The sequence below is a fragment of the Pan troglodytes genome, chromosome 1 (genome assembly GCF_028858775.2).
Source record: "Pan troglodytes isolate AG18354 chromosome 1, NHGRI_mPanTro3-v2.0_pri, whole genome shotgun sequence".
NCBI classification, from domain to species: Eukaryota; Metazoa; Chordata; class Mammalia; order Primates; family Hominidae; genus Pan; species Pan troglodytes.
The window spans coordinates 4,655,394-4,683,108 of NC_072398.2; the positions used below are offsets into that span (position 1 = coordinate 4,655,394).

At 38.4% G+C, this 27,715-nt stretch overlaps 1 protein-coding gene across 30 annotated transcripts in view; it reads right to left on the bottom strand.

The window, feature by feature from the left end:
* The window catches only part of CATSPERE (catsper channel auxiliary subunit epsilon), a 182,128-nt gene that overhangs the window by 134,578 nt on the left and 19,835 nt on the right, over window positions 1-27,715 (bottom strand). For 14 of the 30 annotated variants that reach the window (XR_010156540.1, XR_010156535.1, XR_010156533.1 and 11 more), the window contains 5 exons: window positions 22,130-22,203; window positions 21,769-21,838; window positions 19,968-20,035; window positions 10,656-10,683; window positions 2,059-2,136 (listed from right to left, as the gene is read on the bottom strand). Coding sequence is in view for 15 of the 30 variants with exons in the window: in XM_054674860.2 (XP_054530835.1) it covers window positions 2,059-2,136; window positions 10,656-10,683; window positions 19,968-20,035; window positions 21,769-21,838; window positions 22,130-22,203 (318 nt within the window). In the remaining 15 variants the exon portion in view is untranslated. The remainder of the gene's footprint in view (window positions 1-2,058; window positions 2,137-10,655; window positions 10,684-19,967; window positions 20,036-21,768; window positions 21,839-22,129; window positions 22,204-27,715) is intronic. The other 16 variants (XR_010156542.1, XR_010156541.1, XR_010156519.1 and 13 more) reach the window with 3 other exon arrangements.

Here is a 27,715-nt window from a genome sequence, read left to right on the forward strand (position 1 = left end):
GCCAAATCATGAGTGAACTCCCATTCATAATTGCTACAAAGAGAATAAAATATCTAGGAATACAACTTACAAGGGACGTGAGGGACCTCTTCAAGGAGAACTACAAGCCCCTGCTCAAGGAAATAAGAGAGGACACAAACAAATGGAAAAAAATTCCATGCTCATGGATAGGAAGAATCAATGTTGTGAAAATGGCCATACTGCCAGCAGTAATTTATAGATTCAATGCTATCCCCATCAAGCTACCACTGACTTTCTTCACAGAACTAGAAAAAACTACTTTAAATTTCATATGGAACCAAAACAGAGCCTGAATAGCCAAGACGATCCTAAGCAAAAAGAACAAAGCTAGAGGCATCACGCTACCTGACTTGAAACTATACTACAAAGCTACAGTAACCAAAACAGCATGGTACTGGTAACAAAACAGATATATAGACCAATGGAACAGAACAGAGGCCTCAGAAATAACGCCACACGTTTACAACCATCTGATCTTCGACAAACCTGACAAAAATAAGCAATGGGGAAAGGATTCCCTATTTAATAAATGATGCTGGGAAAACTGGCTAACCTTATTCAGAAAACAGAAACTGGACCCCTTCCTTAAACCTCACACAAAAATTAACTTAAGATGGATTAAAGACTTAAATGTAAAACCTAAAACCATAAAAACCCTAGAAGAAAACCTAGGCAATACCATTCAGGATATAGGCATGGGCAAAGACTTCATGACTAAAACACCAAAAGCAATTGCAACAAAAGCCAAAATTGACAAATGGGATCTAATTAAGCTAAAGAGCTTCTGCGGAGCAAAAGAAACTACCATCAGAGTGAAAAGGCAAACTACAGAATGGGAGAAAATTTTTGCAATCTATCCATCTGACAAAAGTCTAATATCCAGAATCTACAAGGGACTTAAACAAATTTACAATTAAAAAAACAACTCCATCAAAAAGTGAGCAAAGGATATAAGCAGGCACTTCTCAAAAGAAGACATTTATGCAGCCAGCAAACATATGAAAAAAAAGCTCATCATCACTGGTCATAAGAGAAATGCAAATCAAATCCATAATGAGATACTATCTCGCACCCAGTTAGAATGGCTATCATTAAAAAGTCTGGAAACAACAGATGCTGGTGAGGATGCAGAGAAATAGGAACGTTTTTACACTGTTGGTGGGAGTGTAAATTAGTTCAACCATTGTGGAAGACAGTGTGGCGATTCCTCAAGGATCTGGAACCAGAAATACCATTTGACCCAGCAATCCCATTACTGGGTATATAACCCAAAGGATTATAAATCATTCTAATATAAAGACACATGCACACGTATGTTTATTGCAGCACTATTCACAACAGCAAAGACTTGGAACCAACCCAGATGCCCATCAATGAGAGACTGGATAAAGAAAATGTGGCACATATATACCATGGAATACTATGCAGTCATAAAAAAGGATGAGTTCATGTCCTTTGCAGGGACATGGATGAAACTGGAAACCATCATCTTCAGCAAACTAACACAGGAACAGAAAACCAAACACCACATGTTCTTACTCATAAGTGGGAGTTGAACAATGAGAACACATGAACACAGGGAGGGGAACATCACACACCATGGCCTGTCGAGGGGTGGGGGGAAAGGGGAGGGAGAGCATTTGGCCAAATACCTAATGCATACGGGGCTTAAAACCTAGATGATGGGTTGATAGGTGCAGCAAACTACCATGGCACATGTATACCTATGTGACAAAACTGCACGTTCTGTACATATATCCCTGAACTTAGAGTAAAATTTAAAAATAAATAAATAAAAAGAAAAAAGAAAATATGAAGAATGTTCAATTAGAGTTCTAAAGAAAGGTTTATTATTGTAGAGATCGAGCATAAGTTCAAAACCACTATAATGGCTAAACTAAAAGGGATCACGCAAATGTATTTAGTTAGGTGTGGGCAGCTTAAAATCCTGTCTATTGATTATAAATTTTTCACAGTCCCTACAAAAGAAAGGCAGCATTCTGTTCTTACTATGACGATACTAATGTTTCCACCTACTATTGAAGGTTCTTCTGCATTCCCCAGCAACTCATCAGGATCTGCACTTTCTGGATCATATGCCCACACAGTGATAAGCTAGAAAATAAAATTTGTTTGCATTTCTTTACATTTTGTACAAATTTCTTTTTTAGTTGTGGCAAAACATAACCATGAACATGTTTTAATTTTTTTATTTTTTTGAGATGGAGTCTTGCTCTGTCGCCCAGGCTGGAGTGCAGGGGTGCAATCTCAGCTCACTGCAACCTCTGCCTCCTGGGTTCAAGCAATTCTCCTGCCTCAGCCTCCCGAGTAGCTGGGATTACAGGCGCCCACCACCATGCCTGGCTAATTTTTGTATTTTTAGTAGAGACGAGGTTTCACCATGTTGGCCAGGTTGGTCTCAAACTCCTGACCTCAGGTGATCTGCCTGCCTTGGCCTCCCAAAGTGCTGGGATTACAGGCGTGAGCCACCACGCCCAGCCCATCTTTCTTTACAGCCACAAATAGACATGGCAACCTCACCCCCCCACTCACATACTTTTTATAAAAATGAAATCACACCTGTAACTTAACATTTGTCACTTGATGCGAGGCCAGTTCAATAGATGCAGAACTAATTGTTTTCTTATTTTTCTTGAATATTCATATACTTAAAAATTATATTAAAAATATAGCAAAAGCTGTCTCTCCCACCCTGTACTCCATCACTCAATTCCCATAAATCCATCTGCACCCCATAGGTAAGTATTATTCGTAAGTTCTTGCTTAGATTCCTATAAAATGTTTGTGTATAACCAATAGATATATTATTTTCATCCCTTTTACAAAATGCTAGCATGCTAAACATATTTTTTCTGAATCTTCTGTTCATCATCTAAAGTTATTTTAGAGATCTTTACATATTTTCACTGATTTTTCAGTTGGATATTATTCTAAATTATGGAGGAACTACAATTTATTTAACCAGTAACCTACTGATAAACGTTTGTTTCTCCCTTGCCATTATAATCAGTCAATGCTACAATGAGCAACTTTGTACAACTTTGAGCATATTGGTAGGGCACATTCCTAAAAGTGTAATTGTTGAGTCATGGGGTAGATACATTGCAATTTTCATAGATACTGATAAATTGCTCTCTGCAGCAGTTGCACCAATATGCCCTCTCAGTGGTGATGTATGAGAGTTCTTCTTTCCTCATGTTCTTTCCCAACATCAGGTTTTGTCATACATTTGATTATTGCCAGTCTGATGGATGAAAAATGGTACTGTGGTATCATTTTTTAAAAATTTTATTTATTTTTATTTGAGATGGAGTTTTGCTCTGTCACCCAGGCTGGAGTGCAATGGTGCAATCTCACCTCACTGCAACCTCCACCTCCTGGGTTCAAGCGATTTTCCTGCCTCAGCTTCCCAAGTAGCTGGGATTACAGGTGCCCAGCACCATGCCCGGCTATTTTTTGTATTTTTAGTAGAGACGGGGTTTCGCCATGTTGGCCAGGCTGGTCTCGAACTCCTGACCTCAGGTGATCTGCCTGCCTCGGCCTCCCAAAGTGCTGGGATTACAGGCATGAGCCAGCATATCTAGCCTGGTACTGTGGTATAGTTTAAATCTGCATTTCTCTTATTTTGAGAAAGTTTGAGCATCTTTCCATATGTTCAAGTTCCACTTGTATTTCATTCGCTTATTTTTTTGTTGTTGGATTGTTTCTCTTTTAATGGTTTATTTGAAATTTTTTTACGTATTAAGAAGACATTGATTTGTTTACTTGAATCAGTTGTATTTTTCTACTTGTATTCCATTTTCTTTTGAGTTTATGATAATTTTTGGCCATGTTATCTGTCATTTACTTATCTTCTAGCTTTATGGAGTAAAAATTATCATATAGCTTGGTTTGCTTTCTGGATTTTGTGATATAGTTAGAAAGGTCTCCAATTACCAGGTTGTAAGAGAATTCTTCCATGTTTAATTGTTACTGGATTTATTGTATTTACATATTCAATGTAAAATTATTTTGAATTTATTTTGGTGTACTATGTAACGTATGACTCCAATCTTTGCTTTTTATTAAGTGTGACTACCCACTTATCTAAATATCATTTATTCACTAGTCCATCTTCTCCCCAGGGATTTGACATGCTACCTTCATTGCTTAGTAAAGACCTAACTGTATTTTGGTTATTTCTGGATTCTTGTGCTTTTCTATTGATCTTGACTGCCTTTTCAAGAGTTAGTATCTCACACTTTAAATATGAAGGCTTCACCGTGTATTTCAATGCCTGCCATGACCAGTACCCTATCCCTGTTCTTATTCAGTGTTTTTCTGAACACTGTTTTTGTTTAATCCATAGGAATTCTGGAAATATCTTGTCTAGTTCTGAAAAAGTATATTTTTTTCATTAAGATGGCATTGCATTTATAAATTCAGGAAAATCCGTATCTTTATGTTGCAGAGGACATTTATTAAGGAAATAGTATGCCTTTCCTTCAGGAGAGTTCTGAAGTTTTGTCATATAGGTATTAGGCATATTATTAAGTAAAACTCCCATCTGAGACATTGACAAGTGGAGAGAATTATCTTTGCTTTGGTACTCTTTTCAGATTCAAATCAGATACACCAGCTCACACATTAGTCAAAAGTTCAACTGGTTTCACCTCATCCCAGCCAAGTCTATCCATCCATCATTGGCCAGTTTGCTCTTCTGTCCTGCCTCCAACCTTAGCAAGTGGTCCTAAGCGTGAAAACACTCTCTGGCTTTTGTTCACCTAGCAAGGACTCATTCTTCTGGAATGTAACACCTTTAGATTTCATTTTACTCACAGCTCTTTGATTCTTTAAAGGATTTTAAAATTTTATCATGCGATTTCTTTTTAAAGCAGGAGTAAAGGTGTTTTGTGTCCTTTACTATCTGCCTGGAGGTCTTAATTGTTTAGTTTAAACGATTGGTTTCTTTTTTGACCCATGGATACAGAAATGTTTAAATTCCCCAACATGGGAATTTTCTAGGTAATTTTGTTACTGATCCTTTTTTGTTTTTGTTTTTGTTACTGATTTCACACGCCTGAATATAAATCAAAACTCAGCAAGGTCATGTCATGGAAATAGGTTTTGCAATCACTTCCGCCTGGGCGCTATGTGTTTGACTGCTTGCAAAATTGTATTTGTGTTTATTTCTTAGCTATAGGTTCCTGAATCTCTTGGGCTGTTAAATTAGGATGTGCATCTGAAATCTGGGTAATCCCTTATCTGTTTACAGCCCCAAAAAGAGGTGTATCATTTCTTTGTAATTATCCTAAGCCAGTCAGTAAAGCTTTACCAGTCCCCATTTTACAGACATTTATACATTTTAAAGATTTTATTATTATTATTATTTTTTAGATGGAGTCTTGCTCTGTCGCCAGGCGGGAATGCAGTGGCGCAATCTCGGCTCACTGCAATCTCTGACTCCCTGGATCAAGTGATTCTCCAGCCTCAGCCTCCCGAGTAGCTGGGATTACAGGCATGCGCCACCATGCTGAAATAATTTTTGTATCTTTAGTAGAGACTGGGTTTCACTGTGTTGGCCAGGATGGTCTCAATCTCCTGACCTCATGATCTGCCTGCCTCAGCCTCCCAAAGTTCTGGGATTTGTACAGGTGTGAGCCACCGCTCCTGGCCAAGACATTTTCTAAATCCTAACTTCATATAAGGAGGTTAGTTTCAGCTCCCTTTACTCCCACAGGCCGAAACTTTCATTCTCTATTCCCATAAAATCATTAAAACATCACCCCTTTTCCACTACTTTTAACTATCAAATAAAACAAAAAAGGAATAATATTCATTTGTATGTTTAGTTGTATATTTTCTAGAAAGCTCACATTCTGTTCTAATTCAATCATGCAACTCTGGCTTTGAGTTCCTTAATTATTTCTGACCATCAGGAAATTCTTTTTCTTGCTTTTAAATTCCATGTGCACACCTGCACCGATATTAACATAAAGGTCCATGAGTGTGTGTACTGGCAGTGTACACACATATATTTTCTATAGGCATTTCTATGTGTTTTGAGTGAGAAGGAGGTTATTCTGCATTATTTGAGTCTGTAATATATATTCTACTTCTGTAAGTTCTCTTATATTTTCTATGTATCTTAAAATTCCTTAATTACTGATAATATTATTACTTGCTTTTGAGCATTGTTATAGTTGTAGCCTCAAAAAATAATTCCGTAATATCAATGGGATTTGGAGTAGGAGTAGTTATGGGCACATGAGCTGACTCAATCATCTTGATCCACTACACACAGTTTATCTTTTTTTACTACTTCTTTTTTTCCGGTAAGTTGCTGCTTTTACAGACTTACAGTATCTATATAGAGGTGTAATTTCCAAATATTATAACCTCATTTCAATTTTCAACATTTTGAATATATCTTTCCATCACACTTCTAATCATCCTCTATTCCAGAATTTTAAAACTTTTTGATCTTAGGACCCCCTTCATACTTTTTTTTTTATTATACTGTAAGTTTTAGGGTACATGTGCCCAATGTGCAGGTTAGTTACATATGTATACATGTGCCATGTTGGTGCGCTGCACCCACTAACTCGTCATCTAGCATTAGGTATATCTCCTAATGCTATCCCTCCCCCCTCCCCCCACCCCACAACAGGCCCTGGTGTGTGATGTTCCCCTTCCTGTGTCCATGTGTTCTCATTGTTCAATTCCCACCTATGAGTGAGAACATGCGGTGTTTGGTTTTTTGTCCTTGTGATGGTTTACTGAGAATGATGGTTTCCAGTTTCATCCATGTCCCTACAAAGGACATGAACTCATCATTTTTTATGGCTGCGTAGTATTCCATGGTGTATATGTGCCACATTTTCTTAATCCAGTCTATCATTGTTGGACATTTGGCTTGGTTCCAAGTCTTTGCTATTGTGAATAGTGCCGCAATAAACATACGTGTGCATGTGTCTTTATAGCAGCATGGTTTATAATCCTTTGGGTATATACCCAGTAATGGGATGGCTGGGTCAAATGGTATTTCCAGTTCTAGATCCCTGAGGAATCGCCACACTGACTTCCACAATGGTTGAACTAGTTTACAGTCCCACCAACAGTGTAAAAGTGTTCCTATTTCTCCACATCCTCTCCAGCACCTGTTGTTTCCTGACTTTTTAATGATCACCATTCTAACTGGTGTGAGATGGTATCTCACTGTGGTTTTGATTTCCATTTCTCTGATGGCCAGTGATGATGAGCATTTTTTCATGTGTTTTTTGGCTGCATAAATGTCTTCTTTTGAGAAGTGTCTGTTCATATCCTTCGCCCACTTTTTGATGGGGTTGTTTGTTTATTTCTTGTAAATTTGTTTGAGTTCATTGTAGATTCTGGATATTAGCCCTTTGTCAGATGAGTAAGTTGTGAAAATTTTCTCCCATTTTGTAGGTTGCCTGTTCACTCTGATGGTAGTTTCTTTTGCTGTGCAGAAGCTCTTTAGTTTAATTAGATCCCATTTGTCAGTTTTGGCTTTTGTTGCCATTGCTTTTCGTGTTTTAGACATGAAGTCCTTGCCCATGCCTATGTCCTGAATGGTATTGCCTAGGTTTTCTTCTAGGGTTTTTATGGTTTTAGGTCTAACATGTAAGTCTTTAATCCATCTTGAATTAATTTTTGTATAAGGTGTAAGGAAGGGATCCAGTTTCAGCTTTCTACATATGGCTAGCCAGTTTTCCCAGCACCATTTATTAAATAGGGAATCCTTTCCCCATTGCTTGTTTTTGTCAGATTTGTCAAAGATCAGATGGTTGTAGATATGTGGCACTATTTCTGAGGGCTCTGTTCTGTTCCATTGATCTATATCTCTATTTTGGTGCCAGTACCATGCTGTTTTGGTTACTGTAGCCTTGTAGTATAGTTTGAAGTCAGGTAGCGTGATGCCTCCAGCTTTGTTCTTTTGGCTTAGGATTGACTTGGCGATGCGGGCTCTTTTTTGGTTCCATATGAACTTTAGTTTTTTCCAATTCTGTGAAGAAAGTCATTGGTAGCTTGATGGGGATGGCATTGAATCTATAAATTACCTTGGGCAGTATGGCCATTTTCACGATATTGATTCTTTCTATCCATGAGCATGGAATGTTCTTCCATTTCTTTGTATCCTCTTTTATTTCATTGAGCAGTGGTTTGTAGTTCTCCTTGAAGAGGTCCTTCACATCCCTTGTAAGTTGGATTCCTAGGTATTTTATTCTCTTTGAAGCAATTGTGAATGGGAGTTCACTCATGATTTGGCTCTCTGTATGTCTGTTATTGGTGTATAAGAATGCTTGTGATTTTTGTACATTGATTTTGTATCCTGAGACTCTGCTGAAGTTGCTTATCAGCTTAAGGAGATTTTGGGCTGAGATGATGGGGTTTTCTAGATATACAATCGTGTCATCTGCAAACAGGGACAATTTGACTTCCTCTTTTCCCAACTGAATACCCTTATTTCCTTCTCCTGCCTAATTGCCCTGGCCAGAACTTCCAACACTATGTTGAATAGGAGTGGTGAGAGAGGGCATCCCTGTCTTGTGCCAGTTTTCAAAGGGAATGCTTCCAGTTTTTGCCCATTCAGTATGATATTGGCTGTGGGTTTGTCATAGATAGCTCTTATTATTTTGAGATACGTCCCATCAATACCTAATTTATTGAGAGTTTTTAGCATGAAGGGTTGTTGAATTTTGTCAAAGGCCTTTTCTGCATCTATTGAGATAATCACGTGGTTTTTGTTTTTGGTTCTGTTTATATGCTGGATTACATTTATTGATTTGCATATGTTGAACCAGCCTTGCATCCCAGGGATGAAGCCCACTTGATCATGGTGGATAAGCTTTTTGATGTGCTGCTGGATTCGGTTTGCCAGTATTTTATTGAGGATTTTTGCATCAATGTTCATCAAGGATATTGGTCTAAAATTCTCTTTTTTGGTTGTGTCTCTGCCCGGCTTTGGTATCAGGATGATGCTGGCCTCATAAAATGAGTTAGGGAGGATTCCCTCTTTTTCTATTGATTGGAATAGTTTCAGAAAGAATGGTACCAGCTCCTCCTTGTACCTCAGGTAGAATTCGGCTGTGAATCCATCTGGTCCTGGACTTTTTTTGGTTGGTAAGCTATTGATTATTGCCACAATTTCAGAGCCTGTTATTGGTCTATTCAGAGATTCAACTTCTTCCTGGTTTAGTCTTGGGAGAGTGTATGTGTCAAGGAATTTATCCATTTCTTCTAGATTTTCTAGTTTATTTGTGTAGAGGTGTTTGTAGTATTCTCTGATGGTAGTTTGTATTTCTGTGGGATCGGTGGTGATATCCCCTTTATCATTTTTTATTGCGTCTGTTTGATTCTTCTCTCTTTTCTTCTTTATTAGTCTTGCTAGCGGTCTATCGATTTTGTTGGTCTGTTCAAAAAACCAGCTCCTGGATTCATTAATTTTTTGAAGGGTTTTTTGTGTCTCTATTTCCTTCAGTTCTGCTCTGATTTTAGTTATTTCTTGCCTTCTGCTACCTTTTGAATGTGTTTGCTCTTGCTTTTCTAGTTCTTTTAATTGTGACGTTAGGGTGTCGATTTTGGATCTTTCCTGCTTTCTCTTGTGGGCATTTAGTGCTATAAATTTCCCTCTACACACTGCTTTGAATGTGTCCCAGAGATTCTGGTATGTTGTGTCTTTGTTCTCGTTGGTTTCAAAGAACATCTTTATTTCTGCCTTCATTTCGTTATGTACCCAGTAGTCATTCAGGAGCAGGTTGTTCAGTTTCCATGTAGTTAGCGGTTTTGAGTGAGTTTCTTAGTCCTGAGTTCTAGTTTGATTGCACTGTGGTCTGAGAGACAGTTTATTACAATTTCTGTTCTTTTACATTTGCTGAGGAGTGCTTTACTTCCAACTATGTGGTCAATTTTGGAATAGGTGTGGTGTGGTGCTGAAAAAAATGTATATTCTGTTGATTTGGGGTGGAGAGTTCTGTAGATGTCTATTAGGTCCACTTGCTGCAGAGCTGAGTTCAATTCCTGGGTATCCTTGTTAACTTTCTGTCTCGTTGATCTGTCTAATGTTGACAGTAGGACCCCCTTCATACTTTTAAAAATTATTAAGAATCCTACAAGGCTTTTGTTTTATGTGGTTTAGATCCACCTGTATTTACTATATAACAAATTAAAATTGAGAACATTTAAAGATAATTTTTTTTCAAAACTATGGTAAATTTATTATATGTTAATTAACATATTTTTATGAAAAATAACTATTTTTCAAAAGAAAAATATCAGTAAGAATGGATGCTCAATATTTTAAAAACTATCTTTAATATTTGTATTAATAAAAGACAGCTGGATAATCATCTCTGCTCCTTCAGCCAAGTTGCTGGTGAATATTATCTCGGTAGAAGTAAAAGGGGGGAAAATCCATCCTTATGCAGATAGGTGGTTGGAAAAGGGTGAACCTCATGGACCTCCTGAATGGGTCTTATAGAAACGTATACTCTAAGCAAATATCATTGCAAAATTCGTTTGAAAAATTCCTCATCTGGTAAATATGGAAGATAAGAGAAAAACAATATAGTAGTGATATATGAAGGCTATACAAAATTTAAAAAATATTTTACCTGGGTCAAGTTGTTAAGGAAATGTCTGCTTGGAAAAAGAGGAAACATATTTTAGTAAACAGCCTGTTAAACGTTAGGTTGAATATTCTACTTTCAAGATACATGTTTCTAAACCTTTGCATATTCTCTTTATATTTCATTACGGTATATAAAATTAAAGGCTAAATGTAAAAACAAAAAATCACATGTCTATTTATTTATCAATATCGTTACTGATTCTCATTTGTCATCACAGAAGGCTGAGTGGCTTAAATCTGCATGCTTCCTTAATACTGCAAGTTCACAGAATCAAAACTTCATGATTAATCTTCTTTAAGATGTTGATATTGTCATTCTGCATAAAAAGCCCTACAGTCTTTACATGTTATAATTTATGTCAAACAGAAATTTGTCTTTTAGCATGACAGATCCTTCCCTCACCAGCCCTGAAAGGAATAACAGGCTGGGCCTGGTGGCTCACACCTGTAATCCCAGCACTTTGGGAGCCCGAGGCAGGAGGACTGCTTGAGCCCAGGAGTTTGAGACCAGCCTGGGACACATAGTGAGACCGTGTCTCTATTTTTAATTATAAAATAAAAAGGACTAATATTCATTTGTATGTTTAGTTGTATGTTTTCTAGAAAGTTCTCTTCACTGTAAAGTTACCTGCATATTTTTAGCATTTATCATCTCTAAAAGTCAGTGCCTCGTGACTATGTCCTTCCATTTGCTGATTACTGCAGTGTCTAGTACATTATCATGCACAAAACAAAATGAAAATGTTTTGGGAATCAGTAAATGAGTATGCAGTGAGTTTCTGAGACCATATAATGAATATTCTATTTCATGTGTTCAATCTGATATGTTAGAAAGCTGCTGAAAATAGCTACTATATATCTTAATAGGTAAACTATGCCCAGAGTTCAACACAGTCCAAGGTTGATTAAAAAGACCCCGGCTCCAGGGCTGATACCTTCTGCCTTGTGTTATGCTTACTTGTCAGAGGCACAGGAAAGAAGAAGTGAGTCACCGAGTGAGTTACCAGCGTATCTGGAAGGAAAATTTGAAGGAAAAGGAAATACTTGTAGATAATAAAAGAAAGGCTTTGGTATTAATACAGAACCTTGTAGAGAAGGAATCAGTATCAGCTGACATTAAAGTGACAGTCTTGATTTCCATGGAAAGACAGTATTAGCAGCATTCTGCTGGGTCTTTATCAGTTTTCTTGGCTTTCTTGAGTTAGTGCACAGGCTGAAGTGTAGAGTTCAGAATAAGACCGAAGAGAAAACCCTGGATTGAATTGACATTTAAGGTAAGGACAGATGACAGAAAGCCAAAGGAAAAGACTGGGAAAAAACCATTATGGAAATAGAACATAGTGGTATTAGGGAGTGAAGGAATGAAAGAGTTTCAAAAAGAAAGTGATTCTCAGAATTAAATGTGGTATAGAAATTAAGTATTACAGTAAGAGGATCAAAAAAATCCCACCGAATTTGGCAATTACCTTCAGTGACTTTGCCACAGCAGTTTCAGAAGACAGAGAGATAGTAGTGGGATACAGTGATGAAACAGAAAAATGTCACAGTGAACTTGGGAAGACTAGTTTCAGCACAACTCCATGGATCCTTTTCCCTTTTTATTAACTCTTGAGAGAGAAAGAAGAAAGCAAGAGAGTTTGGATGCTAACATGATAATTGTTCATGAATTCTTTCTAGTGTCAGAACTCTGGTTTGGGGGCAGAGTCAATAGGTGTTGAGAGCCTGGGGAAAGAGGCAGTGCTTAGAAGGGTCCTGTACTCTACAGTATTTATCTTGAAATTCTTAACAAATTTAACTTTGAAATTATGTTTTGTAAGCGAAGTGTAATGAGACAATGAAGCACGCACTGGGGACGAGGGGTTTTGGCTCCCGTACAGTCCCGCCTCCTGCTGCCTCTCTGCCTCCCTGGGATGGATTATTTACCCCTGATTCCCCTCCATGCTCTGGCACCTTGGGTCCTGACCAGCCTTCCCCTCCTTAATCCCTGTCCCACAAGCTGCTTCTGTCTTTGACCTGGGTGAGGGCCTAGGCTCAGGTGTTGGGGGATTGTCGGGGTAGGGCAACTGCACGCTGCAGTGTCCTGGAGTAAGGCACGTTAGCGGCTGTCCCATGCTGGCTGGCAGCACCATGGCATGATGATGGTGATGATGGCGTGGCTTACTCATCTTGGCAGGAGTAAACCTCTTGCCTCCCCCTAATCCAGGCATCTAGCATGGCCCAGTGTAGAGGCTGCAATACCCTCGGGGGTTGAGGTGGGAGGCCCATGAAGGGAAGCTACATGGCTTGACTACCTCAGACCCCTCCACTGGCTGGGCATGATGTGTAGGTCTATTGAGAAGGGAAATATGGCGGCTGGTGGGCTGTGCACATGCTGAACCACCCACCAGGTGACTACGAGCGTCTGCACCTGGCCCACGAGTACCCCACATGCTGAACCACCTACCAGGTGACTACGAGGGTCTGCACCTGGCCCACAAGTATTCCACACGCTGAACCACCTACCAGGTGACTACGAGGGTCTGCACCTGGCCCACGAGTATCCCACATGCTGAACCACCTACCAGGTGACTACGAGGGTCTGCACCTGGCCCACGAGTATCCCACATGCTGAACCACCTACCAGGTGACTACGAGGGTCTGCACCTGGCCCACGAGTATCCCACATGCTGAACCACCTACCAGGTGACTACGAGGGTCTGCACCTGGCCCACGAGTATCCCACATGCTGAACCACCTACCAGGTGACTACGAGGGTCTGCACCTGGCCCACGAGTATCCCACATGCTGAACCACCTACCAGGTGACTACGAGGGTCTACACCTGGCCCACGAGTATTCCTTGTCTAAGGGAGCATGATGTTAAATTGCAAATAAAAAACACCATGACAGGTAATGAGAGTGACTATAGGAGAAAAAAGCTTTATATTTGATATCTTTAACAGTATTTTCCCCCTGCTTTTTGAGCAAGAGACCCCCACACTTTCATTTTACACCAGGCCCCACAAATTTATGTAGCCAATTTTGGATGTAATGATGCAGAAATGGCAGAAGAGTATAGTAATTACCTCTGGGTAAAAGGATTTTAGGGATTACAAAATTTAGATACAGGCCTGGTGTGGTGGCTCCCAGTGCTTTTGGAGGCCAAGGCAGGAGGATTGCTTGAGGCCAACAGCTTGAGACTACCTTGGGCAACAAAGTGAAACCCTGTCTGTACAAGAAAAAAAAAAGATGGAGCACAGTGGTGTGTGCCTGTAGTCCCAGGTATTCAGGAGGTAGAGGTGGGAGGAGTGCCTGACACCAAGAGTTTGAGGTTACGTGAGCTATGATTGCACTACTGCACTCCAGCCTGGGTGACAGGACAAGATCCTATCTCAAAAAAAAAAAAATTTAGACACGGATAATGAGATAATTAGTGAACTGAATGAAACACTTAAAAAATAACCAAGAATGAATCACAATGAGACAGAAAGATGGAAAAAGTTGACAAGATTTTAAGAGTCAGGAAGGACAGAATTAAAAGGTGATATACATTTCTCTTAAGAAAATCTAGAAAGAAAAAAAAAGAATAAGGGAGAATGAATATTTAAAAAGATAGGCCAGGCACAGCCACTCATGCCTGTAATCCCAGCACTTTGTGAGGCTGAGGTGGGTGGATCACCAAGGTCAGGAGTTCGAGACTAGCTTGGCCAACATGATGAAACCCCATCTCTACTAAAAATACAAAAATTAGCCAGGTGTGGTGGTGGGCGCCTGTAATTCCAGCTACTACGGAGGCTGAGGCAGGAGAATCACTTGAACCCATGAGGCAGAAGTTGCAGTGAGCTGAGATCATGCCACCTTTCTCCAGCCTGGGCAACAGAGTGAGACTCTGTCTCAAAAAAAAAAGAAAAAAAAAAGAAAAAGAAAAAAGACAATGTGAATTTTCCAGAATTGATGAAAGACACCAATATTCAGATTCAGGAACTGCAATACATCTCAAAAGAAATATACAACAGTAAAACACCAAAGATAAGGCAAGATCTTAAAACAACCACAGAGAAAATATAGATTACCTAAAATGGAAAAACCATTTGAAAGACAGCCGACTTACCAACTGAAGTCGAAGCTAGACACAAGAAAAAATAATTTTAAAGCACTGAGAGAAAACAGCAAGCAACCTATAATCATATTCCCAGAGAAATGACTTTTCCAGAGTGAGGATAAAATAAAGATATTTTCAGAGGCACGAATACTGAGAAATTTAATCACCAAGAAATCTTCCCTAAAGGAACCCTTAAAGGATATACTTCAGGAAGAGAAGGTAATATGAGAAAACATGTCTGAGAATATAAGCATTGTTGAGCAAAGAAATGATAGGTCTGTGGATAAATCCAAATAAATATTGACTGAAAAATGTCCAATATGAAGGATAAACAAACAACTAGAAAGCACCAAAATGATGGTAAGGAGTAAGCCATAAACCGGGAAGGGAATATTTGGAGGTAAAATTCCTACAAATTCTAAAGTTTGCAACACCAATTACAATTGCACCAAAAACATAAAATACTTTAAAATAAATTTAACAGAAGATGCATAAGACCACTCATCTGAAGCCTACATGGTTGTATGACTTTGCATTCCCACCAGTAATGAAAGACAGTTGTTACTGGTTCATGTCCTCACCAGAAGTGGGTGTTATCAGTGTTTCTCTTCTTCAATACTGTGTTGGCTATTCGGAGTCTTTTGCTTCTCCATATACGGTCTAGGATGTGTTTATTGATATTTATAAAATAACTTGCTGGGATTTTGATTGGGATTGCATTGAATGTATAAATCAAGTTGGGAAGAGTTGGAGTGGGGTGGGTACTTCTACTATCACTTGTTAAGATTTAAAAAATACAGTTATAGTGATAAGGATAATGTAGTTTTGTTCAAGTATGGACAAATAGATCAGCTGAACAGAACAGCCAGCCCAGAGAAACACCCATGCATATATGGAAAATTGATATGTGAAAGAGAAGATATTCTGGATAAATAGATTATGCATTAAATGAGTATGAGAAAATTAATTATTCATGTAGAAAAAATAAAGTGAATTCCTATGCTAAGCTTGTACAAAAACTGATTCCAGGTGGATTAAAGACCTAATTTTAGAAGAAAAAAACATATAAAACTTTTAGAAAACAATATAGGAGAAATCCTTATGATCTTGAAAGTAGGAAAAGATTTCTTAAATAGATTTTAAAAGGCATAAACCCACAAAGGAAAGGATTAATAAATTTATCCACAATACTAAAGACCTCTCTGATCAATAGGAGGCATGGAAAGTAAAAATCTGCATAAACTGGGACAGAATACTTTCAATACATATATAAGTGATAATGGAGTAGTAATTAAGACATATAATGAAATACTGTAAATTATTATGAAAATAAAAATAACTCAAAAGTGGATCAAAATACTTATTGAATAGGAAAGAGAAGAAAAATTCCTGCTGAACAGATAAAAAACACTCAACGCATCAGTAATCAGTAAAATGTAAAGAAAAATACAATGACATAATTTCGCACCTAGTAGACTGGAAAAATTAAAAAGTCAGACAATTTTAAGTGTTGGTGAGGATACAGCAAAATGGAAACTTTCATGTACTACTAGTGTGGATATAAAATTGGACAATCTTTCAAAAGTTACTTAGGCATCACCCAGTAAAGTTGAACAAAGGCACATCCTACTTTTAGGCAATTGTACTTTTAGGTCTCTACCTTAGAGAAACCTTCATTTATATGCATTAAATCAGTACTACTTCTCCAACTATAATGCACATGTAAATTACTATAGAATCTTCTTAAAGTGCATATTATTATCCCATAGGTCTGGAATGAGGCCTGACGTTCTTCACTTCTAATAAATTTCCAGGTGATGTCAGTACTGCTGATCCTCAGATTACATTTTAAGTAGCAAGATACTATGAGGTATGTTCAGGATCATTCACAGCATCATTTGTAGTTGCAAATAAATGCATCAGCAGAATGAACAGAGTCATACAATGAAATACCATACAGCAGTCACAATGAAGGAACTAAAGATTCTTATTTAAACATGGGTAAGTCTCAAAAACATAATTTTTAGAGAAACAAGCAACTCATGGAAGAATACTTATCATATGATTCAATTTAAACAATGTTCAAGAACTGACAAAACTAAACAATTTATTATAATCAAATATAGTCGCTAAACTAAAAGAAAAAAGCAAGCAATCATTCATTATATAATATTTAGGATAAAATAACAAAAAGACAAAAAACAATATCCAGGATAGTGTCTAACTCTTGCAGGGTGAATAGAATGTGATTGGTAGGGCATAAAGAGGTGTGATGTTCTATTTCTTGATTTGGGTAATGCATATGTGGGTACTGATTTCATTACTATCCTTTTTATTCTTTATGTACTCTTTCTAGCCATTAATTATTATTATTTCATTTTTATTTTTATTTTTTCTAGAGATGGGGTCTCACTCTGTCATGGAGGCTGGAGTGCAGTGGTGCAATCATAGCTCACAGTAGCTTTAAACTCCTGGGCTCAAGCGAACCTCCTACCTCAGCCTCACAAGTAGTTGGAACTACAGATGCAAGTCATCATGCCTGACAACTTTTTAACGTTTTTTGTAGAGACAAGTCTTGCTGTGTTTCCCAGGATGGTCTTGAACTCCTGGGCTCAAGTGATCCTCCCACCTCAGCCTCCTAAGTCGTTGGGACTACAGATGCAAGTCACTATGCCTGGCAAATTTTTTATATTTTTTGTAGAGACAAGTCTTGCTATGTTTCCCAGGCTGGTCTTGAACCCCTGGGCTCAAGCAATCCTCTCACCTTGGCCTCCCAAAACATTGAGATTACAAGCATGAGCCACAATGCTAGGCCTCATTATTATTCTTTAATTGATATTTTTACAGGTGACAGACTGAAAATTCTTACAATATATATTACAGAAAAACTCTTAGCCCCTACGGAGTTCTCTCTTTTGGACTAACCTGCCCCCTGGATAGGTGCTTTTCCTTCTGTTCTTATTTACATGGAGAAAACATGTCTAGATCAGGGTAGCCTGGAGGCCCACTTCTTTCAGCCCTAGCTCTTAGGTCTTAATGTGTGTAAATGAAATTGGTAATCCATTCAGTGCTTCTTGGCAGATGTCCTAGTTTGGGCTGCTATAACAAAAATACCATAGACTGGGTGGCTTTAACAACAAACCTTTATTTCTCATAGTTCTAGAGGCTGCAAAGTCCAAAGATCAAGGTGCTATCTTCTCACTGGGTCCTCGCATGGTGGAAGGGAAAAAGGAACTCTTTGGGCTCTCTTTTGTACGAGCACTAATCTCATTCATAAGGACTGTACCCTCATGACCTAACCACTTCCCAAAGGCGTGACCTTCAGATACCATCACATCGGGGATTAGGTTTCAGCATAAAAATTTGGGGGTAAATGGGGTGGGACACAAACATACAGTCTTATTGCAACAGATTATCTTCTCTGATGGTTCCCAAGAGCTCTACTTGGGAGAAGAGAAAGTAGCCCATTTGGCCAAAGGGGCAGGTCCTTTTTTACAATTCAACTCTACCAGGAATATTTTATTTTTATTTGTTTATTTATTTATTTTGAGATGGAGTTTTGCTCTTGTTGCCAAGGCTGAAATGCAGTGGTGCAATCTCAGCTCACTGCAACCTCCGCCTCCCAGGTTCAAGTGATTCTCCTCCCTCAGCCTCCCGAGTAGCTGGGATTACAGGCGCCCGCCACCACATCTGGCTAATTCTTTTTGTATTTTTAATAGAGATGGGATTTCACCATGTTGGCCAGGCTGGTCTTGAACTCCTGACTTCAGGTCCACCTGCCCTGGCCTCCCAAAATGCTGGGATTACAGGTGTGAGCCACTGTGCCCGGCCTATTATTTTATTTTATGAGACAGAGTCTCATTCTGTCACCATGCCAGAGTACAGTGGTGTAATTATAGCTCACCATAACCTTGACACAGTAACTTCAAATTTCTGGGGTCAAGTGATTCTCCTAACTCAGCCTCCTGCGTAGCTGGGACTACAGGCATGAGCCACTGCGCCAGGCCTCTACCAGGACTTGTTATCCCCAAATTTGCCCTTGTCCATTTCTCAACTGGTTCAGAACCCATAGAGGAAAAGCTGGGGACTGGGATTTCTGAAAGTGCCAACAAGGACAGAAGCCTGCCGGTTTCATGAGTAGCACAGACTCAATCCTCCCTGCTTCTCAATAAGACTCCGGGAAAGTGGCAGTGAGTGAGAGAGGACTGGGTTAATGTGTACTCCTGGTGGGGCTTGCTGAAACCTCGGTATTATTAGGACTTACAATCTAGCTCAGGATGTCCAATCCAAAAATTCCACATAAACTGCAGAACCATCCGACTTTAAGGGACTACGTGGACCAGGACAATAAAACTATCAGCAACAACCATGCTTTACTGAAGACATGAGTATTCTGATTGGTTCTGCCTGGATCGTGTATGTGCCAATCCTCAACTAATAACTGTAACCAAGGAAATGTGGGTTTGTAGTTAGACCATATACGTCACACGAAATTAACAATATTATCACAGAATACGGAGGAATAGTTTCCCCAAGGGAATAAACGTGAAGTGGATACAAAGAAATAAGTATTTTCCAGGCATCTTGAGGTCAGGATCCACATACTACAGTTCCTTATGTCCTACACGGTGCCTGGGATGTTGCCGAGACTATGATGCTAAAGCATATTCCGAATCACTGATACTTTTTTAACTTATTGAATGATTTTTATGCAGTTAATTATGTAGTTATGTACCACTTTTTCCCTCCTTATATTCAGCTACCTTCATTTTGTCATGAGTTTGAAAAGCTATCCAATACAAAGAAGGTATTTTTGAAATGCACATAATAGCAGAGCCCTCTGGATTGAAAAACCAGGGTCAAATCTCAATGCTATCTTTCAGTAGCTTTGTACTTTTTCCAAATTGTTTAACCCATCCATGCTTATGTTTCCACATCTATAAAGACTTACATTTGTGTGGTTATTATAAAAATTAAGAAAGAATTTATATTAAAGCACAAACATGTAGACACAGCATGTGCTCAAATAGTGGTTGCTCTTATTTTTACTGTTTGTTCTTCAGTATTTCTTCAGCAGTATATTTGAGAATAGCTTGGTTGGTGAATGAAAGTTGTATGGAAACCATAATATAGATAATCTATTTGTGGCTAATTAAAAGTTGAAGCTAAATACTCTTTAAAAGCATAATTACCTATTCAGTACTGCATTACTTACCTAGCTCTATAGTACCACAGAAAGCAAGTATGAGAACTTTCCACAAATAAATAGCGTTCTTCTTCATCCTAAAAGAAAATGCAAAAGAAACTGTGATATATTAACATTAAATCAAATGCAAATATGGATATAGGCATAGAAGTCACAGAGGAAGTAAGTTACTTATCTACGATCAGAGGAAGCAGAATAAAGTTCAGAATAGAATTTAAATATATATTTAAATATTTATATATTGCCATCTTTATCATTTTTATTACATTTGTCTTCCTCACTGAAATACAATTCAAAAAATGTTCTCATTCACTGGGGTAATTTTGCTCCCCAGGGACTTTTGGCAATGCCCAGAGATGCTTTCGGTTGTTACAACTGAGTGCTTTTCAAAAGTCAGATGTGGCCTGGCGCAGTGGCTCACACCTGTAATCCCAGCACTTTGGGAGGCCGAGGTGGGTGGATCACCTGAGGTGAGAAGTTCGAGACCAGCCTGACCAACATGGTGAAACCCCATCTCTGCTCAAAATACAACATTAGCTGGGTGTGGTGGCACATGCCTGTAATCCCAGCTACTTCGGAGGCTGAGGCAGAAGAATCGCTTGAACCTAGGAGGCGGAGGATGCGGTGAGCCTAGATTGCACCATTGCACTCCAGCCTGGGCAATAAGAGTGAAACTCCATCTCAAGGGAAAAAAAACAAAAAACAAAAGGAAAAGGAGTCCCTTACTTCCTCATGAATCTTTTTTTTTTTTTTTTTTGAGACAAAGTTTGGCTCTTGTCCCCCAGGCTGGAGTACAATGGTGCGATCTTGGCTCACTGCAACTTCCACCTCCCGGGTTTGAGCGATTCTCCTGCCTCAGCCTCCTGAGTAGCTGGGATTACAGGTGCCTGCCACCACGCTCGGCTAATTTTTGTATTTTTAGCAGAGACGGGGTTTCACTATGTTGGCCAGGTTGGTCTTGAACTTCTGACCTCAGGTGATCTGCCCACCTCCCAAAGTGCTGGGATTACAGGCTTGAGCCACCGCGCCCGGCATGAATTGTGTTCTTGAAACTGGCAAATACTCATAGACTCAAAGAGACAAATTCAAATATGTTTCACATCATAAGGATTGAAAAATGAATAAATATTCATCTGGCTTCTCCCACATCGCTCTGTCTACTTGTGCCTTGACAATAAAGCTTTTTAATTAAAGAGAAGTCACAAGCCTCAAAGTAAAGGCAGGATTGGTGACATGGTATCTGTAGAACTGCAGCTTCAGGCACACTTGTGTGGGAACATCAGCTGTGCGGTATGTAGCCAGTATTTTGTTACTAATTACTAAAATGCCAGTGTCTTAAAATGCTTTACTTTGCCTTTGGGTGTTTTTGGTAAACTAGAGAGGTTCAACCTCATTCTAATTCATTTGCATTCTCATGTTTTCTTCAGTTGAAGAAAATGCAGTGGAGTAAAATAAATCTGCTAGAAATTACTCTTAATCTCAGCATTGTCACAGGGGTATATGACAGGAGACCCACTAATCTGAGAGTCCTATTATCATTAAGGTGGTGGCTATGAACTTTAACATACTTAGTAATAAAAAGACTAAGATAAAAATTGTATATAATTTTATAATTTAGAATTTAACATGAGATATATCTAAAAATTGACATACAGTAACTTTAAAACAGGGCTTGTTTATAGTTAACAATTAATACTATTTAAACAGGTTGAATTAGATTGAAAAGCTCAAAAGAAAGGCAAAATAAAATGTAACAGGATAACAGGATGATTATTCAAGATTTAATAACATATCATTAAAATCAACTTACTGGGCCAGTAACAATTGGTTTTATAGCGTGAACACCAGGTGAGGAACAACGCAATTCTGTCGTGGGTGAGCTAGTGTTTAAAAAGATGAGAAAGAATAATTATAGGTGCATATGATATTAATAAAATTCCCTTACTATTTTTTAAGCCTAAAAATTTCAATTGTATGCTGATAAGAGATATTTTTAAATATTTGCAATATTTTACTTCTATACTATATTCGACCTGATTTTGTCTTGCTTTTCACATCTACTTAATGAAAGAAAATTTATATTAAATCACAGCCTTGAATCTCAATGTTCACATTATATGAATGAATTAAAAAATATACACATACATTGATATTCATGGCATAAATCTTACCTTTTATTTAGCACAAAACAAGTTTCTGGCACACTCCACTCAGTAAATAATGTTCCTTCATACTCTAACTTAATCTAAAAAAGAAAACAAGAGTTCGAACAAAAAATATCATTCAAACTTTTCACCTCAGGGTTCAGTTGTAGGATTCAATTTTCTGGATCCTAATTATTTAAAGAAAGAATAACTAAAATTCAATTCCCTTTAAATTGTACAAAGTAATGTGACAAAGAAAAGGTAACTTAACCCATCTGGGACACTTAAGCAGTCACTCCAAAAAACTGTAAACTTTTAATTTTATTTACTTCAGCAATAATCCATTGGCTGGGTGCAGTGGCTCATGCCTGTAATCCTAGCACTTTGGGAGGCCGACACAGGTGGATCACCTGAGGTCAGGAGTTTGAGACCAGCCTGGCCAACATGGTGAAACCCTGTCTCTACTAAAAATACAAAAATTAGCTGGGCGTGGTGGCACGCGCCTGTAATCCCTGCTACTCAGGAGGCTGAAGCAGGAGAATCGCTTGAACCTGGGAGGCAGAGGTTGCAGTGAGCCGACATCACGTCATTGTACTCCAGCCTGGGAGACAAGAGCGAAACTCCGTCTCAAAAAAAAGAAAAGAAAAGAAATAATCTATTAAGTATCTAAGAAGGGACTGACACTCTGGTAGGTTCTGGGGATTAAAAAAAAAGACGAATGAGAAATGATCCTTCGCTTAAAAACAAGTCACTTTTAATTCTGAGATCCTATTATTTACACATTACTGACTATTAACATAACTTTCATCTTTTTCTTATTTCTAAAGCTACTTTTTTCCCTGCCTCTCTATTCTTTCATTTAGAAATTCTTTCCCCTCCTGAAGTATACCAATTCACTTTCTAACATTGTCAGTCTTAGTTTTAACACTGATCTTCTTCTTCAGCCAGAGTTGTAACTCAATTTTACCTTCTAATATTTGTGACACAAAATTATATACACATACATAATATATGAAGATTGCTTTGGTGTTTTAACTCGGAAAATGGAGATTATAACAGGTGGTAAACCATTTCATAGATTTGATATTATAGGATAGTGTATAAGAAGAAAAAAGAGAAAAATTCATGAGAAGATACAACATAACTTTAAAATATAATAAGCAAAATTTGATAGAACTGCTAGAAGAAATTTCAAAAGCCATAAATATAGTGGTAGATTTTATAATACATTTTTCTCAAACTAAATAAACTTGGGGAGGGGAGGGAAAGGTAGTCAAAGACTTAAAAAATATAATTAGTAAGTTTATGATATATATGTTAAAACTATATACATTCCTAAAGTTTTTTCTTTTTACTTTTCTTTAATAGAGACAGGATCTCACTGTGTTGACCAGGCTTGTCTCAAACTCGTGGCCTCAAGCAGTCCTCCTACCTCAGCGTCCCAAAGTGCTGGGATTACAGGCATAAGCCACTGTACCCGGCCCCTAAAATTAAGCAATATAAAATATATACATCATTTGCAAGCTCACATAGAACAATTACCAAAACTGACCACATTTACAAGGAAAGTTGTAACCAATCTTGAAGAATTACTATCACATATACAATGCCCTTTGATATTAGTGAAATAAAATTAGAATTTCTCATAAAGTTAGCCAGAAAAAAATCCTAAGATATTTGGAGTCTTTAAAAAAACAAACAAACAAAAAACTGTACTTCTAAATGATTCATAAGCAAAAGTCATAAAGTATAAAATGTTTATGAATAAACAGTAAAAGCATTTAATATTATAAAAATTTGTGGTATGGCTGGGTGTGGTGGCTCACGCCTGTAATTCCAGCACTTTGGGAGGCTGAGGCAGGCAGATCACGAGGTCAGGAGATCGAGACCATCCTGGCCAACATGGTGAAACCCCATCTCTACTAAAAATACAAAAATAAGCTAGGCGTGGTGGTGTGCACCTGTAATCCCAGCTACTCGGGAGGCTGAGGCAGGAGAATCGCTTCAGCCAGGGAGTCAGAGATTGCAGTGAGCTGAGATCGCGCTACTGCACTCTAGCCTGGCGACGGAGTGAGACTCCGTCTCAAAAAAAAAAATTGTGGCCAGGTGCAGTGGCTCACACCTGTAATCCCAGCACTTTGGGAGGCCAAGGCAGGTAGCTCACTTGAGGCCAGGAGTTCAAGACCAGTCTGGCCAACATAGTGAAACCCTGTCTCTACTAAAAATACAAAAATTGCCCAGGCATGGTGGCACATACCTGTAATCTCAGCTACTCAGGAGGCTGAGGCAGGAGAATCGCTTGAACCCAGGAGAAGGAGGTTGCAGTGAGCCGAGATCATACCACTGCACTCCAGCCTGGGCAACAGAGTGAGACAGAAAAAAAAAAAAGTCTCTAGATAAGATAATTTGAAAGTGAATAAACTCTGTTTTCAGTGTAAGATGATAATAAAAGGACAACAGAGAAAATCTCCCCAAATAAAAGGAAGGATATAAGAAAGAGAAAAAATAGAAATTTATAAAACAAATGAAAGGGCATTGGGAAGGGGCTTTGGGGATGTAGTTTTAAAAATTTATTTAAATTTCCTAATAAACACAGAAAGAACAATTAGGATAGTCCCCAAAAACACTGGACAACAATCAATAATAAAACTCACTTAAGCCCAGGAGTTCAAGACCAGCCTGAGCAACATAGGGAGACCCCTCTCTATAAAAAATTAAAAAATTAGCTGGGTGTGGTGGCACACACCTGTAGTCCCAGCTACTTGGGAGGCTGAGGTGGGAGGATCGCTTGAGTCCAGGAGTTAAAGGCTGCAGTGAACTGTGACTGCATCATTTCACTCTAGCCTGGATGACAGAGCAAGACCAAGACCCTGTCTCCAAAAAAAAAAAAAAAAAAAAAGAAGGGATTAAAAAATGATTAAGTGATTTAAGACTAAGCAACAAATATGAAAGATAGGCACAGAAAATCCAATATACATATAGCCAGAGATCCTGAAGAGGAAAACCAAAATGTTTGGAACAGAGCAATAACAGTAAATATAATCAAAGAACAATATAATCAAATATTTGATAATAAAAACAATATAATCAAATATTTGATCAAATATAATCAAAGAACAATTATAGAATATAGTAATATTCTATAATTAAAGAATAATACATGAAATTGAAAAATTGGAATGAACATAGAAGAAGATCATTGAAAATAGAATAAAATCATTGACTAAAAAATATGGGAGAGAATGAAAAAGGAAAGTAGAATAAGATCATTGCCTGGTTGTTAAGCAGTAAACTGAGTGCGGTGGCTCACGCCTATAATCCCAGCACTTTGGAAGCTGAGGTGGGCAGATCATGAGATCAGAAGTTCGAGACCACCCTGGCCAACATGGTAAAAACCCCGTCTCTACTAAAAATACAAAAAAATTAGCCAGGCTTGGTGGTGGGCGCCTGTAATCCCAGCTACTCAGGAGGCTCAGGCAAGAGAATTGCTTGAACCTGGGAGTCGGAGGTTGCAGTGAGTCGAGATCACGCCATTGCAATCCAGTCTGGGTGACAGGGCGGGACTCCATCTCAAAAACAATAAAAAGCAAAAAAAGAGAAAGAAACCAGGCAGTAAAAGAGTAAATAAAAGAGCAGGGCACCAAAGATGTTCGAAAGGTATAAGCACAAAGGTAACCACTAAAACAAAAATACAAACGTTTCTAAATATAGAAAGATAATTTTTTTAAAGAAAAGAATCCAGCAGAGAAAGAAACAGTAAATACAACACACCTAAGATAAACTAATATGAGAATTGAGACCAAAGATATGTTATATAATTAAATGTGAATGGGCTTAACTCACACAGCAAGACCCAATACATGCTGTTCGAAAGAAATACCAGAAGAAAAAAGTGACCCAGAAAGACTAAAGTAATGAGAGAAGACCTCGGTGACTTTGGGTTTGCCAACAACTTCTTAGATACATCACAAAAAGCACAAATCAAAAAAAAAGGTTGATAAATTGGACTTCATTAAAATTAAAAACTTCTGCTCTGTAAAAGACACTGTTAAGAGAATGAAAAGACAAGCAACAGACTGGGAGAAAATATTTGCAAAGTTACTCATATCTGATAAAAGATGGTATCCAGAATACACAAAAAAACTCTTAAAACTCAACAACAAGGAAACGAAAACCCATCTTTAAAAATGGGCAAAAGATCTGAACAGGCACCTCACCAAAGATAATATACACGTGACAAAGATATGAAAAGACTCTCCACATCGTATGTCATTAGGGAACTGCAAATTAAAGCAACGAGATACCACAACACACCTATTGGAATCGCAAAAATCCAAAACACTAACAACGCCAAATGCTGGTGAAGATGTGGAGCAACAGCACTGTCATTCATTGCTGGTGACAATGTAGAACGGTACAGCCATCTTGGAGGACAGTTTGGCAATTTCTTACAAAACTAAACATACTCCTACCATATATCTAGCAATTGCACTTTCGGTATTCACCCAAATGGGGTCCACACGAAAACCTGTCCATGAATGTTTGCAGCAGCTTTATCTGTAATTGCCCACACTGGAAGCAACTGGGATATCTTTCACTAGGTGAATGGATAAACTATGGTACATCCAGACAATAGAGTATTACTCAGTGCTAAAATGAAACGAGCTATCAAGCCATGAAAAGGCATGGAGGAAACTTAAATGTGTATTGTTAAGTGAAAGAAGCCAATCTGAAAAGGCTACATACCGTTTGATTCCCACTAAATGACATTCTGGAAAAGGCAAAACTATGGAGACAGTTAAAAGATCAGTGTTGTAAGGGGCTGGGGAGGGGGAGGATTGAAAAGGCAGAGCAGAGAGAATTTTTAGGGCAGTGAAACTATTCGGTGTGATACTATAATGGTAGAAACATGTCATTAAACATTTGTCCATGCTCACAGAATGTACAACACAAAGAGTGAACACTAATGTAAATTACAGATTATAGTTAATAATGATGTATCAATATTGGCTCATCAATTGTAAGAAATGTAGCACACTAATGCAAGATGTTAGTAATAGGGCAAACTGGGGAGGTTTTATGGGATCTCTCTATACTGTTTGCCCATTTTTCTATGAACCTAAAACTGCTCTAAAAATAAAGTCTGTTAACTCTTAAAAAATTTTTGTAAAAGCCATGGGCAAAGGTATACCAGGAAAATGGTCCTGTCAAAAAAAAAATCAATATAAAAGCAGGAATTGTGACTCTGATATTAGATAAGGTAGAATTCAAGCCAAAATGTATTCAAGATGCAGAACAATGAGAACTCTCCTCTGCTGCTCGTGGGAATGCAAACGGTGCACCTACTTCAAACAACAGTCGTGGGCCAGGTGCAGTGGCTCATGCCTGTAATCCCAGCACTTTCAGAGGCCGAGATGGGAGGACTGCTTGAGCTCAGGAGTTTGAGACCAGCCAGGGCAACATAGTAAGACCTTGTCTCTAGTAAAAATAAAATAAAATTAGCTGGGTGTGGTGGTGCATGCCTGTAGTCCCAGCTACTCAGGAGGCTGAGGCGGAAGGATCACTTGAGTCCAGGAGTTTGAGGTTGCAGTGAGCCATGATCGTGCCACACAC